General features: G+C 36.9%; 1 protein-coding gene across 50 annotated transcripts in view; it reads left to right on the top strand.

Annotated features, from left to right (window-relative positions):
- Nucleotides 1–15,933, top strand: part of Nrxn3 (neurexin 3) — a 1,541,537-nt gene that overhangs the window by 1,193,011 nt on the left and 332,593 nt on the right. For all 50 annotated transcript variants that reach the window (XM_063240987.1, XM_063240986.1, XM_063240985.1 and 47 more), the window contains one exon: nucleotides 4,062–4,243. In XM_063240987.1, coding sequence (XP_063097057.1) covers nucleotides 4,062–4,243 — 182 coding nt within the window. The remainder of the gene's footprint in view (nucleotides 1–4,061; nucleotides 4,244–15,933) is intronic.

Genomic DNA, 15,933 nt, shown 5'->3' with positions numbered 1-15,933 from the left:
GGGCCTTGAAGTTTACATGCAAAATTAATAATAACAGTAATTATCCAAGTGATGATAACTAAGGAAAGGCTGAGTTGACATCAGAAATTAAATTATAATAAAATAAGCACCAAAGTTTTAAGGATCTTTATAAAATGAACTAGGAAAAAATTGTATCCCTCATTCTCTTTGAGAAGTCATAAATCACCTTCCTTTCACCTTATTATGCAATTGCAGTAGACTGTTTTCTAGACTTCCTTCATCATCGCTCTGAAATTTGTTAAATCCTTTTCTCCTGCCCAATTACTCTTCCTCTCCACACACATACAGAACAGATACCAAAATACACATCTTCATGTACTTAAAGGCTGCTCTACTAAGTATAAGCATCAGCCCCATCACAGTAGGTAACTCGGCAATTATGAAACAATAAGCCACATCTATTATTTGTGGGTTGTGGTTTAAATAATATGTCATACATTTAACATCTTGGAAGACAAGGTGTATCTACTTAATCTTGATTAGTGGTGAGTGTGCAGAGAATTCATTCTTGAAATTCAGTGTAACTTTGCAAAGCAACCTTGGCTGTTTATAAACTTGAAACTACTGCAGTGTGAAATAAATGACCATAATGCCACAAGTCATTTTATCTTCATTCAAGCTAATCATTGTTTTTCTGCCCAGAAAGAAATTTAAATGTTTATGGTTATTAATAAATGTAGGATTGTCTTAGCAATTACCATAGTGAGCACAGTGTGAAACTAGCAATCAGATATTCTAGGTACAGAAAGGAAAGCATGCAATGTGGAATTGCAATAAACATCTTCAGTGAATTCCAAAGATAACCCCAAAATGTTAATTTGTAATCTATATTTAAGGACAACAAAATTATTATTATTTTTTTTTTTTTTTTGCTAGAAAGTGTCCAGTAAAATAGTTGGCTCTGGGACTCTAGGCATTTTCAATCAAACTTAATAGAAATTATCTGTTTAGTTTTTAAAACTATGCAAGATAGCAAAACAAGCAAAGAAACAAAGTAAAGAGAAAGCCACATCATTAGAGTAGAAAACTGTAACTCTAATTAACTTCCTCTGAAGACAGATTTGCCCTTGGGAGCACTCAAGTTCTTTATCCACCCTTCCCAGTAAATGCAGTACCAAGAACATATGCTTTATTACTATTTTCTGCAAAGTAAAATAAGCCATGGACTAAACACTTTGTATCATTTTGCTCTTTTCAACTATGGAATTAGAATTATCTAGCACAATGACATCATAAATTCCCAATAATGGAGTCAGTTAAAATAATTTGTCAAATTGGAATTTATATCTATTTTCCCCATCTACTATTGTCATGGTGAAGCTGGTGTTCTTTTATTTCAAAACAGAAATCACTATCAGCTTCTAAGCACTGTATCTAAGAATGGTCTATCAATCACTCTTTCCACATGTTCTTTCCCTTTGTATTGAAGCATGGAGAGTTATTAGACAGAGAAGTGGGGAAAATACAAGCAAAGTAGGAGGTTTGTAAAGCTATTTGTGCAGTGAGAAGAGCCAGAAAAATTTTGAAAACTGGGCAGATTTAGGGCTATGGCTTTGTTTTTATTCCATTTTGGTCTAAGGAAAAGTGAAAAGAACTAAGTACAGACAACTCAATCTTCTCGGTGTAGTTTACCATGTACTTAACTTGGTGTATGGTAGAAAAGGGTCTCAGAGTCAGGAGTCTGGGGTTGGGGACTTACTGGGGGAGAGTCCTGATTTAAGTCAGGTGTCGGAGACTGTTTCCACGTTTGCAAATCTGTTAACACATGAAATATGCCATGCAAATGTGAAGTCTCAGCTAATAGATTTGAAAGACTTTGCAAACTGCAAAGCCTCATGCATATTTTGTACTTTCTATCAATTTGCCCCTTATTTTTGCAGGGATAGAAGTATTTCCTCATAGAGAATGAAAGTATCTCTATAACAGAATGTACCATGTATTAGGATAGAATTGGGTAAAATTTTATAAACTGCCATGAAATGTCACAGGCTGATTTGTATTTCTGGTGATTTTATACATTAATCACTAAATGCCCTTCTAGTTTTCCAAATAAAGAATAAAGGGAACAGTGATGACATTTGTAATCACCTACAGAAAGGGAATTATTTAAATTCTTCACAGATGGCGAGATATCAAGGGTAAATCATTACACCCACATTTCTAATTTTAAGAAGCTTTGAGGGTGTTTGTGGATAGTAAGGCACAAACATTGTTTTGCATATACAATTAATCATAAACTTTACATACCGGAATCCCAAACTCTGCAGAAAAGTGGAGGACTTTCCAGAGGCCACCTCCAAAGGATTGAGAAATTTATAAAGGAAAATAATGTTAAGCTATGTGGAATATACAAACTAAGCAAATTGGTAAAACTAAGAGGGTGACCTTTCAAAGCGGACAAATGAGATTTTTCTTTTATCCTCAGAATTTATGTGGCTTAGTGCTTTAGGAAGGATAACATATGACATATACTCCTAATTGTAGCTGCAAAGGAGTTTCTTTCTAAGCAAGATGCATAACTCACTTTCATCAGCCAATATAATTCCATCCAATATTTTTCATATGTTATCTCTAACAATAAATGTAGACTAGTGCTTGAGACTTAGTAAATGCTAAATGTTTATGAAACATGCCATACACATAAGGAAATCCAGTTCCAAGTATTCTTGGGACTTTATGATGATTAACATAGGGCCAGAAGCACTCACTATAGATAATGGTACAGAATCATAGAGGCTGTGGGTTAGTCTATTTTGGCTGCAAAATCTAAATGCCTTTGTCTAATCTGTATCTTTCAACCTGTAGTAAAGCTAGATAAAAATGAATTAAATGCATCTCATAAAATAAGCTTCAAAATTTCTTAAAACACAAATATTTTCTTTTTTTCTACTTGTTTTAACTAGTACGGCCTTAGAAACCCTTGGGTTTATGCTGATAATCATGAATATTAAATACATTGATCAAGCCACTAGTCGTAATTTATGCTACCAATTGTCATGTTAAAAATTCATTATTATGAGACTTTTTTGGTGTTTTCTCCTCAGTTTGGAAAAGAAGATAAATATTACTCTAATATTTGATACCACCATTTAGAGGGAAAAATTTTATTTTTAAGAAAGCTTAAAAACAATTTTTGTCTGTGTATTGATAGCAAAACAGTGAAATGGGCACATAATTTAAGTCATACAGATTGAGCATTCCTAACCTCAAATCCAATATCTGAATTGTTGCAAAACCCAGAACTTATTGCCCATTAGCATAATGTGGCAAGTAGAAAAATTTTACATCTGATCACATGTAATGGTCCCCAATCAAAACACAAGCACACTAGAATATTATACTATATTACCTTCAGGCTGTATGTGTTAGATATGCATGAAACAAATGAATATTGTGTTCAGACACGGATCGCATTCCAAAGTCTGTTATCATATGCATGCAAATATTCCAAATTCTGGGAAAAAATTGATATCCAAAATACTTCTTGCCTCAAGCAATTCAGAAAAGGAATCCTCAACCCATCTAATTTGACTTTTTTAGGTGCAGCTCTTTTTTCTGTAGGATTGGAAGAGCTGACAGCAGGGGAAGACTGGTGCTTTGTTTGGCATCCTTATGCCTGCTCTTGAGTCCCCCCTCACAGGATCCAGTATCAAAAGATGGGGGACAAGTCTTCTATATTGGGCCTGTCCTTGCCAAGATGTGAAATTAATTCCACTGTTGCAGAGAGCATAAAAGTGTTCCTATGTACCAAATCCTTTAAACACAGCGTATTTTTGCCCTCTGCTACTATGGAGTAGGGACTGAAGATGTTAAGAATGGTTCTCACTACCATCTGCTATAATATTCATTTTATTTCCTTCTTTAATTTGGGTTGACAGATATCTTCTGAGGCTTTGGAAGCTATTTCCCTCCATAACAGAACACTGTCCTTTGGGGAACATTTCCTCTCTGCAGTTATTTCATGGCATCTCAACAGTGTGCAGTAGTTGGCAGAGTGTCACACAGTGCCCTCATGTCACCTTCTCTCCTTGCTTTCTCAGCTGGCGCTACGTACATCTTTGGGAAAAGTGGTGGCCTCATCCTTTACACGTGGCCGGCCAATGACAGGCCTAGCACGCGCTCTGACCGCCTGGCCGTGGGCTTCAGCACCACTGTGAAGGATGGCATCTTAGTACGCATCGACAGTGCTCCAGGTCTTGGCGACTTCCTCCAGCTTCACATAGTGAGTACCTGGCTTTGGCCTGGATTCTCTTGTCTTCCTGGTGGTCTGAGTTGGTGAGTCAGATAAATGCAGCAGAACAGTCTGCATAGCCATGGTACACATACTTGTAAAAATTGCCTTTGCTTTTATGAACCAGCATGCTTACATAAAAACGTACAAGCTGTTCCTTCTATTGCATGAATACAGAGAACATCCCCTCTAGAAACTGTGTAGTTTGACCTGCCATGAATCATTTACAGACCACTGGAGTATAGAGGAGAGATTTACCTGGTGTGGTTCACTTATCTGGTGCAAGCAGCAAAGCCAACTTGAATGCAAATGATCTCCTAGCCTGGTGGTTGGCAAAATAAGTAAAAGGTCAGTTAATAAATATTCTGGGATGTGCAGGCTATACTGTCTCTGTGACAGGCACTCCATTTTGCTGTAGACGGCATGTTTTAAAGCATGTAACTATATTTCAAAAAAACATTGATTTGTGCAAACTGGCTGCAAGCTGTACTTTCAACAACCATGCCCTAGGCTGCAAATGTCCCTCTACAGATGTAAAGAATGAATGATGAAAACCTAGGGTTCTGAACTCAGTGCCAGGGTGAAAGAGGCACAAAGAAACTAGCATAGTCACTGAGAGTTGAATTACTTGTGCACACTGCGTATGTTTCATTTTGCTGTAGGATTTGTGTCTGTGAGCCAAAAAGGGCTCTACTCCCAGTCCCTGCAGATCCTAAGAACGCAGTGGAAGTATAAGATATTAAAATGATTTGAAGGGAAAAATTACTTCATTATGAGGATAGAAAATATTTTTATAGCAACAATTAACCCATTTTATCACCTGTGCAGTCTTCGGTTTAAAAAGTAGGCTACAAGAATGATAGGATTTTCATCCACAAGTACCTTGAATGCAGCTACCACAAGCAAAGAGAGGAATTGTTCTCATTAGTTAGCTGTGTCAAAGCTAGAAAGTATGTATTTAATTTGGAGTAATAAGAATTCGGTTTAAATAGTGTGGGGGAGGGGAGAGAAACCATTAAGAAAAAAAGATCAACTAGGGATTAGTCTCAATCTCTGAAAAGGAAGAAAAGGGACCTTGAATGGGAATCTTTGAGTCAGAGTTTTTAAATGTGCCATCCAGAGAGGGAAGCAGAGCGTAGGATTTGATTGTTGGTCTCTGGAGTTGGAGATGGTAGAGTGGAACTGCAAATAGCAAGGTCAGCTTTAGTGGAAATGTCAGTCTCTAGCACTTGCCCTGCCAGTATTCCCTGCAAGGAGCATCACCAAGCTTGAGCTAGAAGCCTGTTTGTACCCAACAGGAGCCAGAGTAAAGCCAGACTTCATAGGACCCCAAGAAAGAACAAGTTGGAAGTGATCACCTACAATGTGGAATGTTAAACAGCATTGCAATTTTTAAATTCTGTCTCAGATGCCTTTGAAACCATATGGTGTTATAAGCCTGACTTTAAACATTGTAAAAAGCCATGCCAAGGAGCAAAAAGAAGAGCAGCCGAAGTTACTACACTGTCTTTATTTGGCCACTAAAAACCACCATCATCTACAAAACTTCGTGAGATTTATGCCGTCCATAATTTAATGACTATTTCATGGCAGCCATAACTAGGATATTATTACCAGCTCACTTGCATTTTAATGATGATTTATCTTCTTTTTTATCATTCGGTGTGACTTACTAAGAAAAATATGATTTGGTACAGACACAAGAATCTTTTAGAATCAGACAACTTACTGTATCCATCTCTCCCCATTTCTCTCTGACAGAGAGAGTCACTTTAAAGGAAGAGAGTCCCTTATTTTCGATAGCTTACTTGAAATTGGCAATCTTTTAATGAGATTGATTTGAGGACATTGGGAGCTTCTAATGGTTTTTAGAACCGTTCAATATATTGTTTTATGCCACTATAAAATTCCGTCGTGTGTGTGTGTATGTGTGTGTGTGTGTGTGTGTGTGTGTGTGTGTGTGTCTTTGAAAACAAATGGTTCTACACATACTTTGGGTTTTGAATAATATTTGTTTGCATCCATTAGAGTGTATACTCTGTGTCAGCATACACATTAGCTTTGACATATTATTATGCCTCTTTATAAAAGCAAAAATGCCAGAAATTTTCCATTAAAATGAATAGAGCCTCCTTGGGAAACAGTGGACTTATTATAGTGATGTCCCAATTTCCTAAACATTGTGGGAAATTGCAACAGATTTTTCTACAAAGCGTGGGTTAGATATGATACCACCTCATCTTTTCAACAGAAAGACAATGGGAAAATTCACAAAATTCTGAAGTGAGCTTTGTCTGTCTTAACTCCCTTCAGCATGGAAACTTCTTGTTCTTATTGTTTGAAATCAGTTTTACAAATTATCTCCTACTTGATTATATATTTGCCTGTACTCCTTACTATAAATGAGAATGAAGGATTTCAACTAGAAGACTGAAGAACTGGACTACAAAGCCAGCTTCTTATTTTGGGCATTTAAGTAGATGCATCAAGCAAGTTAAGCCATAAATAGTGAGATACTCTTATAAGACTTTTGAAGTCTGTAAAAAGTAGTTTTGTTTGTTAAATGTTTTGTTTCCCTGTGCTAAAGAAAATTATTAAAAAAACAAAGAGCTCAAGAGCCTTTAGTGAGAGTGAAAAGGATTAGGCTGGAGGCAAATGATTTCGATCAACCCTGCAGTTCTCAAAAGAGAACTCTCTGGGAAAATAAAGAGTGATGGTAGATAAACAGAGGAAATGTGAACATACGTCTTAATCAGGGTTTTCTTAATAGAATACTTGAGTTTGGGTAATGGATAAAGAACAGAAATTTGTTTGTCACAGCTCGAGGGGCTGGAAATCTAACATCAAGATTTTGACATTTTAGAGATCGGACTCTGACATCCAGGATGAGCTGCTGAACACAGTGCTCCTCATAGAGGGAATGCCCTGCCTTCAAAATCTGGCAGAGAGCATGGAATGACCCTCTTCTACAGGCTTTGTTATAACAAAGTTAATCTATCTCCCATGGGGTCCCACCTCTCACCTCTGTTACATAGGGTATTAAGCTTCTAACACATGAATTTTGGGGACCATTCAGAGTCAATAAAATGGATAAATTCTAGGAACAGGGCAAAAAGACAGTGATCTATCCATAGATGTGTTCCATCTGGGTTATGTGGGGCAGGGGGGCTTTGAATATTGCTATTAATTATATGAAGAACCAGAAACATTGTAGTGCTGTGATAATAGTGGTCAGACTAATAAAATGGATTTAAAGCATAGTATAAATTTAAATTATCCAAAATGATGAGGCGTGGGGGATGAGGGAGAGAGAGATAGAGGCAGAGAGAAAAAGAAACAGATGAAGAAGTTTTACATTTTATAAACTGGTTGTGAAGGCAGTTTCTAGGAATTCTTGAAGTAGTTCATGCAGCATGGACACTAGCATTGGGATAATCCAACTTGTCCATAAGTTAGCTTACTTAGATGGAAATTCTCTTCCAGGAGCACTGAGAATTCTGATCCTGAAGTCAGTAGCCACTCTAGGAACAGCCCACAAAATGAGAATGGCCACGGGCTTCAACTTTCCTCTTTCTTTAAGTTTTATGAAGAGGTTTGTGAGGACAGCATACAGGAGAATCCAGCAGTAGAGAGTTTTGGCTTTCACCAAGCATGTCTTTCACAGGTGCAGAAATGAGGCTTGGTGGATAGTCATTGCATGCTTATCACATCTGCTCTAAACTGCACACTCTCCCTCCTACACAACTGGATTTTCCCATTTCTTATCCTTTGTGTTTAGAAATCCTTATTCACTAAATCCATTTTTTTTTAGAAAAAAATTCTCCTAAAACACATATGATTCAAGGCCTTGAATCATTTACTAATTAATTCAAAGCGGTCAGTCTGAGCTATGGTGTTGATCAGTGGTATAGCTCCTCTCTGGCATGTTAAAAGGCCTGATTTCTATCCTCAACACTGCCAAACAAACAAACAAATAGCCTGATTATGATCTCCTTCACAGTACCAAAGGTCAGCTGCTGTGGCACATGTGAGTTTCATTTAGACAGTGGGGAGCATAGAGGATGAGTGATTATGACTAATTTGAAGACACCCAATGGTGTGTGCATGGCAGGAATGGGTAAAGAAAGCTGGCAGAAAGAAGACATTCATGTCTTTTGTTAAATCCTTGAGTAAAGGACAACACAAACACCTAGACAGCGTTGGATGGATGCTTGCTTCAATTATATGTTGTTTTAGTCAGGAAAGTGGGGGACCTCTCTTTTGTGATGCTTTCTTTTCAACTCAGGATCTTGCCATTTGCCTAGCTCTCGTGGGGGATATGTGGCCTTTGACAGTCAGTGATAGATAAAGATTAGATCACTGAAAAAGGAGGAGAAGAGAGCAGGAAAAGAAAGAGATGAAGAAAGAGAAGGAGGAGGAGGAGGAGGTCAAGCCAACAGATCATAACAATTTAAGAATCATTTATTTCAGATTATCTAACATTTCTCTGTTCCTGGTTTGCACTTCCATGGTGCAGTATTTTCTGCCTCACCCATTACTTGTGATGTTAATGAAATAGTGATGAACTGTGCTTCACAAAAACAGCAAAGTCTTTGTTGAGCTGCATGTGCATGAAATGAGATTCTGTGGAGGACAGGGCGTCGTGGGGCAGAAGGATTTTTTTTTAATGCTTATTTCAATTATACATTTCCCCCACTGAAATCTATTGTTGAGGAGTTAATCTGCTCAATATTTGGAGAGAAACTGCTATTGCTTGTGAGTGACATCTGCCTGTTGATCCCACATACAAGCTTTATAGAGCTATGTCATGTTACACTCACCTCCTTTCACACAATAGGGTAAAATTGAATAGGACCAGAGAAAGGATTACTATGAAGTGCCTGTTACTATGATCACGTAGCTCTTGACAACCTCCTTTCACCACTGCAAATAGAAGGTCAGGGAGAAATGGGCAACAATTAGCTTCTTTTCATGTACTTAATATTGGGTAGAAAATAGAAGCGACATCCTATTAATTTCTTTCTACCTGTGTGCAATTTACAGTAAATCCTCTTGGATTCATTTTTTAATTATAAGCCTTTCAGGAACAGGAAAACTTATGTTTCAGAGCACTTGTTTTGTTTGACAAGAATCTATAATCTTCCTCGACTGTTTCTTTTCTGATTTACAGTGTCAATACTTAGGTAAAACAAGGTAGAATGGACAAAACCATGCCATTCAACACACAGAGCCCTTTTCTCATAATGGTAAAATGTTTTCTTTCTCTGAAAACTGGACCTACTACAAAGGATACTGGTAATATTCCCTAATAGCTGTAGAGAAATTGAGTATTTATTAAGTTTGGTTTGTGTGATATTGTTTTCCATAATTTATAGCATTCAGAAAAATTCTTGGTGAATAAATGGGATCAGAGCAGAGACATGATAAATGGTCTGTTCCTTACCCCTGTTACATCTATAAATTGTTGACCCGAATGTGTCATTTTGGCTGTCTGCACTGGGATATTTACAGTAAACCATCAACAACTGCCAGGTTAGTCCTCAGTGAGGCTGGGTGGATGTTAAGTTAGATGTGTGTGTGTGTGGATTTGGCCATTACCAGTACTAGATTTGACTAAGGAACTCTATGTAAGGGAATCTCCAATGGAGTACAGAGGAATATTGGTGTTTTTAAGACTGGTAATGCAAGTAAAGAGAGAAAGAATAAGAAAACAGTAAAGATGTCCAGCAGATGCAATTTCATTTCCCACAGAGTGCTGTGCACTGCAGGTTGGCTGTGTGTTGCCTTTCATTGCTGTTTGTTCTTAGTGAAAAAGGCCTCTTTGGATTTTCTGGGCTTAGGAGCTTTTCCAGATCATTAACCACTTGTGCGGAGAGGGCCTGCTGGGCGTCCTCCTGCAGCTTCTAGCTTAGCTGTGCCATCCCAGCAGTCAGAGAAGAAGGTGGGAAAAGACTGGAAGCCAGGATTGGATGACACAACTGCTTATGTAAGCTGGACCCGAGGCAGCTATGTGCATGGGAGCTGGTAAGTTTTCTCACATCTCAATTATTCTCATGAGATTGCCATCTAAATCTGTTTACTTTGATTCTATCTGTGATCTGGAGAGGCAGCATGGCGTAGCAGAAAGATGCCCTTGATTTGAATCCAAAAGACTGGACTACAAGTCCCATTTCTATCAATACCAAATATGCTACTAGACTTTGAGGAAACCACCCTACCACTTGGAGTTTTCAGCTTTTCTTCTTAAATGATCATAAAAGTATCTTTTATGCTTTGTCTGAGGATCAGTTGAAATAAGCTGTATGGAAAGTGTGTGTTTGCAGAGGACTGCACAGTCTAGACTCATGCTTTTCCTGAAGAAATATCCAGTAGTTAATTAAAAGTGCATGGCATACACATATCCGTGGAAAGAATGTGTTTTGCAATAGAAAGTAGTGTTTCATTTCAAGTGATTTTATAAATATGTTGGGAATTTTACTTCAAAGGAAAGTTCTATCTAATCTGATCAAAAGTATGAATTAACTGGATCTGTACTTTAGAATTTGGGTTGTCCCTTTATTATATGATGGATAACCAACGTAGTTACTCCTGAGAAAGGCCTGAGTCAGGTTAAGAGGATGAATTAAACACTTCTACTCCAATGGTGCCTCACTGTAATGCATCCTGTCTCCACGCCACGGCACAAAGTGATGTGCAGTGCTTATGTTCTCCCTGACCTAATACTCCTAGGGCTCCAGGCTCACCAATAATGTAACCCAGCCTCCGGAAGTTCTTGTTCTCATGTGTTAACTATAAAAAAACAAGACATGCAACTTTTCAAGAAAGAGAAGCAGAAGGAAAAAGAAAAGGAGAAAGAGAAGGAGAAGCTTTAGAGGAAGAGGACAGGAAAGAAAAAGAGAAAAAGAAGGTGATGACAATTGTTCACAAAAATCACTAACAACAAAAACAACTCTGATAAAGAGACACACTATAAAAGAAAACTTTTTCAGATTGGGTTATTATAAAAATATGAATATTTACTTGGGAATTAATAGAGGAGCCCAAAAGGACAACTTATAAAACCACCATCCTAATGCAGAAAACTGAAACTGTGTTCAAATCAGTAACTAATACCACCCAGTAAACTTGTAACCTAAAGGATAAATGCAAATAGAAAGTAGTTCACAAATTGTGATTTCTTTAAATATGAAGACAAATAAATTGTTAATGTTGCATGCAAACCAAATGTATAATAAAAGAATCATAAAAATTCTGTTGTATATAAAATATTTTATGGTTAGTAGATGATGGAAAAAGAGGCCAACTAAACTATAACTTTTTTCATTTATTATTTGTGCCAGTTCCCTTTAGAATAATCATGTTTCAGAATCCTCAAGAATGCACAGTGTCCATTTTAAAAAGTCAAGATTGAGAGTATTTAATTCATGAATGTCATTCTTCGTTGATAAATCAAGACCTTACTCTGAAAAGGTCTGGGCTTTATGTTGGTGATGTAATCATTCCTGGTTTACACAGAGCTGACAGACTTAAAAGAATGCAATTTAAAAAAAAAAAAAAAAAAAAAGATTGGTTTCAAAATTTAAGGCTTTTTTTCAGTTACTTTTTTAATGCAGAGGAAGAACTACATTTTATTTTCCAAAGAAATTGATAAATTGAAATCAGTCCTCTGAAATTTCAACTTGTGCAACATGATATTCCAAGAAGGGGTCACATTGGTACTGATTTAAAGGCAGTCTGATGGCCTCTATCCTAGGTGCCTGAAGTCATCAAACAAACCAAACCAGCCAGAGCAGCAGAAGCTCTTCAGACATATGAATCTAAAGTGCAACAAGCTGCTAAACTCTAGGTGCCATCAAGTGAGTGCTGGCATGCATGTGACTTAATGGCTATCCTGCCTTAACACCACCAGTTACATGGAATATCTCATTGTCTGACCATTTGCACTGTTACCAGTCATTACTCCTGGGGTATTGTTCAGTGCAACGGGGAAAGAAATAACTCACTGACTCCCTGAAGCTGTAGATGATGGGTTTTAGAACCCGGATTGCATTCTGATGGTAGGGAAGCTCAGCGTACTGATGGGGGAATTCATTAGCCACCCACTCCTCAGAATCATATGCTTAGATGCTGTTGCTGTCACTGCTGCTGCTTTACCTTGTTAGTGTTTCGCTGAAGAATGGCAGAGGGAACTGTAAAACTGGATTAGCCTCAAAGATAGTACTGACAACCAGACCTGATGTTTCCTAGCCTGATATGACACCTTGGGAGCTAGAATCACTTAAAGACATTTAGATAAACCCTGTTGATCCTGACAAGCCAGCCTTTATCCTGAAATCAATTCATACTCAGGATGCAAGAGATGATTGCCAATTAAGTCTCAGATTATGTTATTGACTCCTTAGTTAATCTCAGCAATTCAGCTTATTTTTCCTGTTCTATTTTCTATAAAACAGCAGATAGTTTAATGGCTTAGATGATTATTTGTTACTTAGATGATTATCTGTTACTTTGGTATTTGCTTAAGACCATATACCACAGAGGTCTTCCAAGTCTACCATTTTGGCCACTTCTCACTAATATTGATTGATGAGATACCAGGTATAAAAAAAATAAAACAAAAAAAAAAACTGCACAATAAATTCATTCACATTATCTTACAAGGAGCTCACAGTCATTCAATGAAGTGGTTCCTATTAATATCCTCATTTTATAAATGAGGCAACTAATGGTTAATGAAGCTAAATTATTTTCCCTAGATAGTACTGCTAATAAATGGCTGAATGGGCTTTCAAACAGTTCTGACTCTTAATTATGGTTACTCTCTTAGTGAAAGTTGCAGAGTAGGAAGCACAGTTGTGATCATTTTAATTCAACACATATTTATGGAACAGTAATTTGTTTGGAGATACATAAAAGGTTAACATCCAGAGGGGGAAATATATCTCACATATGACTGTTATAAAGTTGCATAAGCTGTACAGCAAGGGAGGTAAGAAGGCTGATGTTTATCCACAGTTTTTAAATATATACAGACAAGCTAGGTCAGATTGTGGTTGGTGGAACCTAGAGAAAAATCGTGCCAGATGAAGTCGCCAGCATGAATGTAAGATCAAAGCAATGTAATACAAGTTGTGTCCTCCAATTAGTGAGGGGTTCAGTTTGCTCTGGATAAAGGACACATGAGCGAAGCAGACAGTGTGGGAGAGCAGGAAGTGCACGTGCTTCTGAGGCAAGTGGTTTGTAATTTCAGTTCTTGCTCTGCCTGCAGCTATTTCTACAAAAGGTCTTGGATGTGTTACTTGACTGCTATATAAAGGGCAGATAATAACATTACCACCTTGCAGGTCATGTAAATATCTGTGATAACACATGAAAAAATGCTAAGTGGTGACAGAGGAGGTCCTCAATAACTGATAGCAGTGGTTTTGTGTCTCTTTCTCTTTTGTGCTATCTTTCTAGTGATCTTGGGTTTATAGTGTGAAGAATTTCCATGTCATACTGATGATGGGTAGCTTCTGAATGCAAAGGAAAGACATCCCAATATTTTTTTCTGTAGAACATGAAATGCCAAAGCTTAAATTGTAGGAAGATAATTCTGGCTTTGCTTAGATACAATTTTTTTCATGAAAATAATTACTATTCTGTTATGTAGGTGATCCAAGAAAAACATTCTTAAAGAATTAGTATTTGATGATAGTCATAAGAAAAAATGAGTATAAAATCAAAGAATATTTCAAGAAAATATCAGCAATCATTGACCACTATTTGGAGAGCAAAGGAGAGAAGTGAAGAAATCTAGACTGAGGGGGTTATGATTTTGTATGTAACAACAATAGCAAATGAGATATATAAGAGTTTGCCTTTGTTGATACAAAATCCAGTCTCTTGAGACAGCAAGTTGAAAATGTAATGTGTAAGGAACCCAGATAAAGAACCAGGTCTAGATGTGGAAACTGGAGAATTCACAGCTGGTCAGTGACGGTGGAAAGCTTTGAGATTTGCTAAGATCTGCAGAGACGTTGATGAATAGGAACTTGGGAAATATATAAATAAATTTACAAGTTGGAGATGGAAAATGGAGTGAGTTTAAAAGAAAAGAATGGAGAGTAGAGGCTAAACTAGATAATGAAGTTTTATAGAAATCAAAGCAATTAAAATTTTTTTCAAGTGTAAATTGTCATAGAAATAATTTTCCAACCTTTTAATTGTTCTTCTTTCATGCAAAAATCTCTTTTTTTGTCCCTTTTGATAATTAAGACAGCTTATAATATTTGCCATTTCAGTCCTCTTACCAAAATTCTGCATTTTTCTTTGCTAGTTGTTATAAATATTATTATTACAATATCAGAGGATAAAGTTGGGATATAGCTCAGTGACACGGGCGCCTTCCTGGCAAGTGAAAGGTCCTGAATCCAGTCCCCAGTACCAAACAAAACAAACAACAACAACAACAAAAATCATAAGACAGAGTGTCTAATCCTACTGATACCACCAAGTAATAATTATATTGTATAAATACACATGGAGGTATAGGATAGTACAGTGGTGCCTATGTTCATGAATGCTTTCATTTGCAAACAATTTGATTAGCAAACAGAAATACTTGAAAAATTTTGTTTTTGTGTTTTCAAACTCTGCACTGGGTGATAAACATGACCATGTCCATTTTGCCCATACAAACACAGGCATCTTTTTCAAAATCACAGAGCAAATAAATTTCATGAACCAAAGTACTACTGTACTATTCAGACAACCTAATAGGATTATGAGAAGAAATTGAGAGTATGCATATGAATATATTTGTCACTATTAGCAGACCTCTGAACTAAGTATGGTTGTTTTCCATACTACTATTGATATGACTACCATTCCTGAAAGTGCTTGGTGCTGATGGGATTCAGTTTGGAGACTGGACACAAGGACCAAAGAGATACTGAAGTGGTTCAGTTTTCAGTGGGAAGGCTAGCAACCAGGCAACTGGCAGATCAGTCAAAATGTGCATGACCTAAATGGTAAAACTCATGAGCTGTTGTAGTGGTTAAATTATGTCCTTTTCTATCTCCTGTCTCACACCTTGTTCTTCCTTTTGGAGCTTCCTTTTGGGGAGGATAGTTTGGACTCATTTTCATGCTGATGTTCCCTAAAGAACAAACCCCCTGATGGTATGATCATATGCAGTGAGATACAGAATTTTATTAGACTTATCATTATCTTAGTTGCATAGTTACAAATGCTATTAATGTTTATAAAATTATCCAGGTATTTATTAAATGAAAACTGACATACTTAGATTACTAAACCCCTTGAGAAATAACTCTACCAGACAGCCTTTCATGGTTGAAAACTCAAATTCCTATCAGATGGCATGCATCATTTTGTAGTCTCTCATGCATTTGCTGATGTATTGTCCAGGTAACATAGCAACAATTTTGAATACATCAGCTCATTTAGTCTTCTTAACAGTGCTAAATGGATGAGGTTATATCTGTTTTGGTGATGAAGAAATTAAGATCCAAGGGAATTAAGTAGCCATTTCTTAAAGATATTAGGAAAAGGAAATAAAATTTCTAATTACTTTTTCAGAATAATATACTCTGTCACAAATATAGCTTGAATATGTTGAATTTAACAGGATATAATAAAATTTTAAAAATCCATTCTGGTAAGAATGCTAGATAGGG

Source organism: Cavia porcellus, unplaced genomic scaffold (genome assembly GCF_034190915.1).
Source record: "Cavia porcellus strain 051 isolate PalLab524CR breed Dunkin Hartley unplaced genomic scaffold, mCavPor4.1 scaffold_31, whole genome shotgun sequence".
In the NCBI taxonomy this organism is placed as follows: Eukaryota; Metazoa; Chordata; class Mammalia; order Rodentia; family Caviidae; genus Cavia; species Cavia porcellus.
This window is presented reverse-complemented; position numbering and strand designations above follow the sequence as displayed.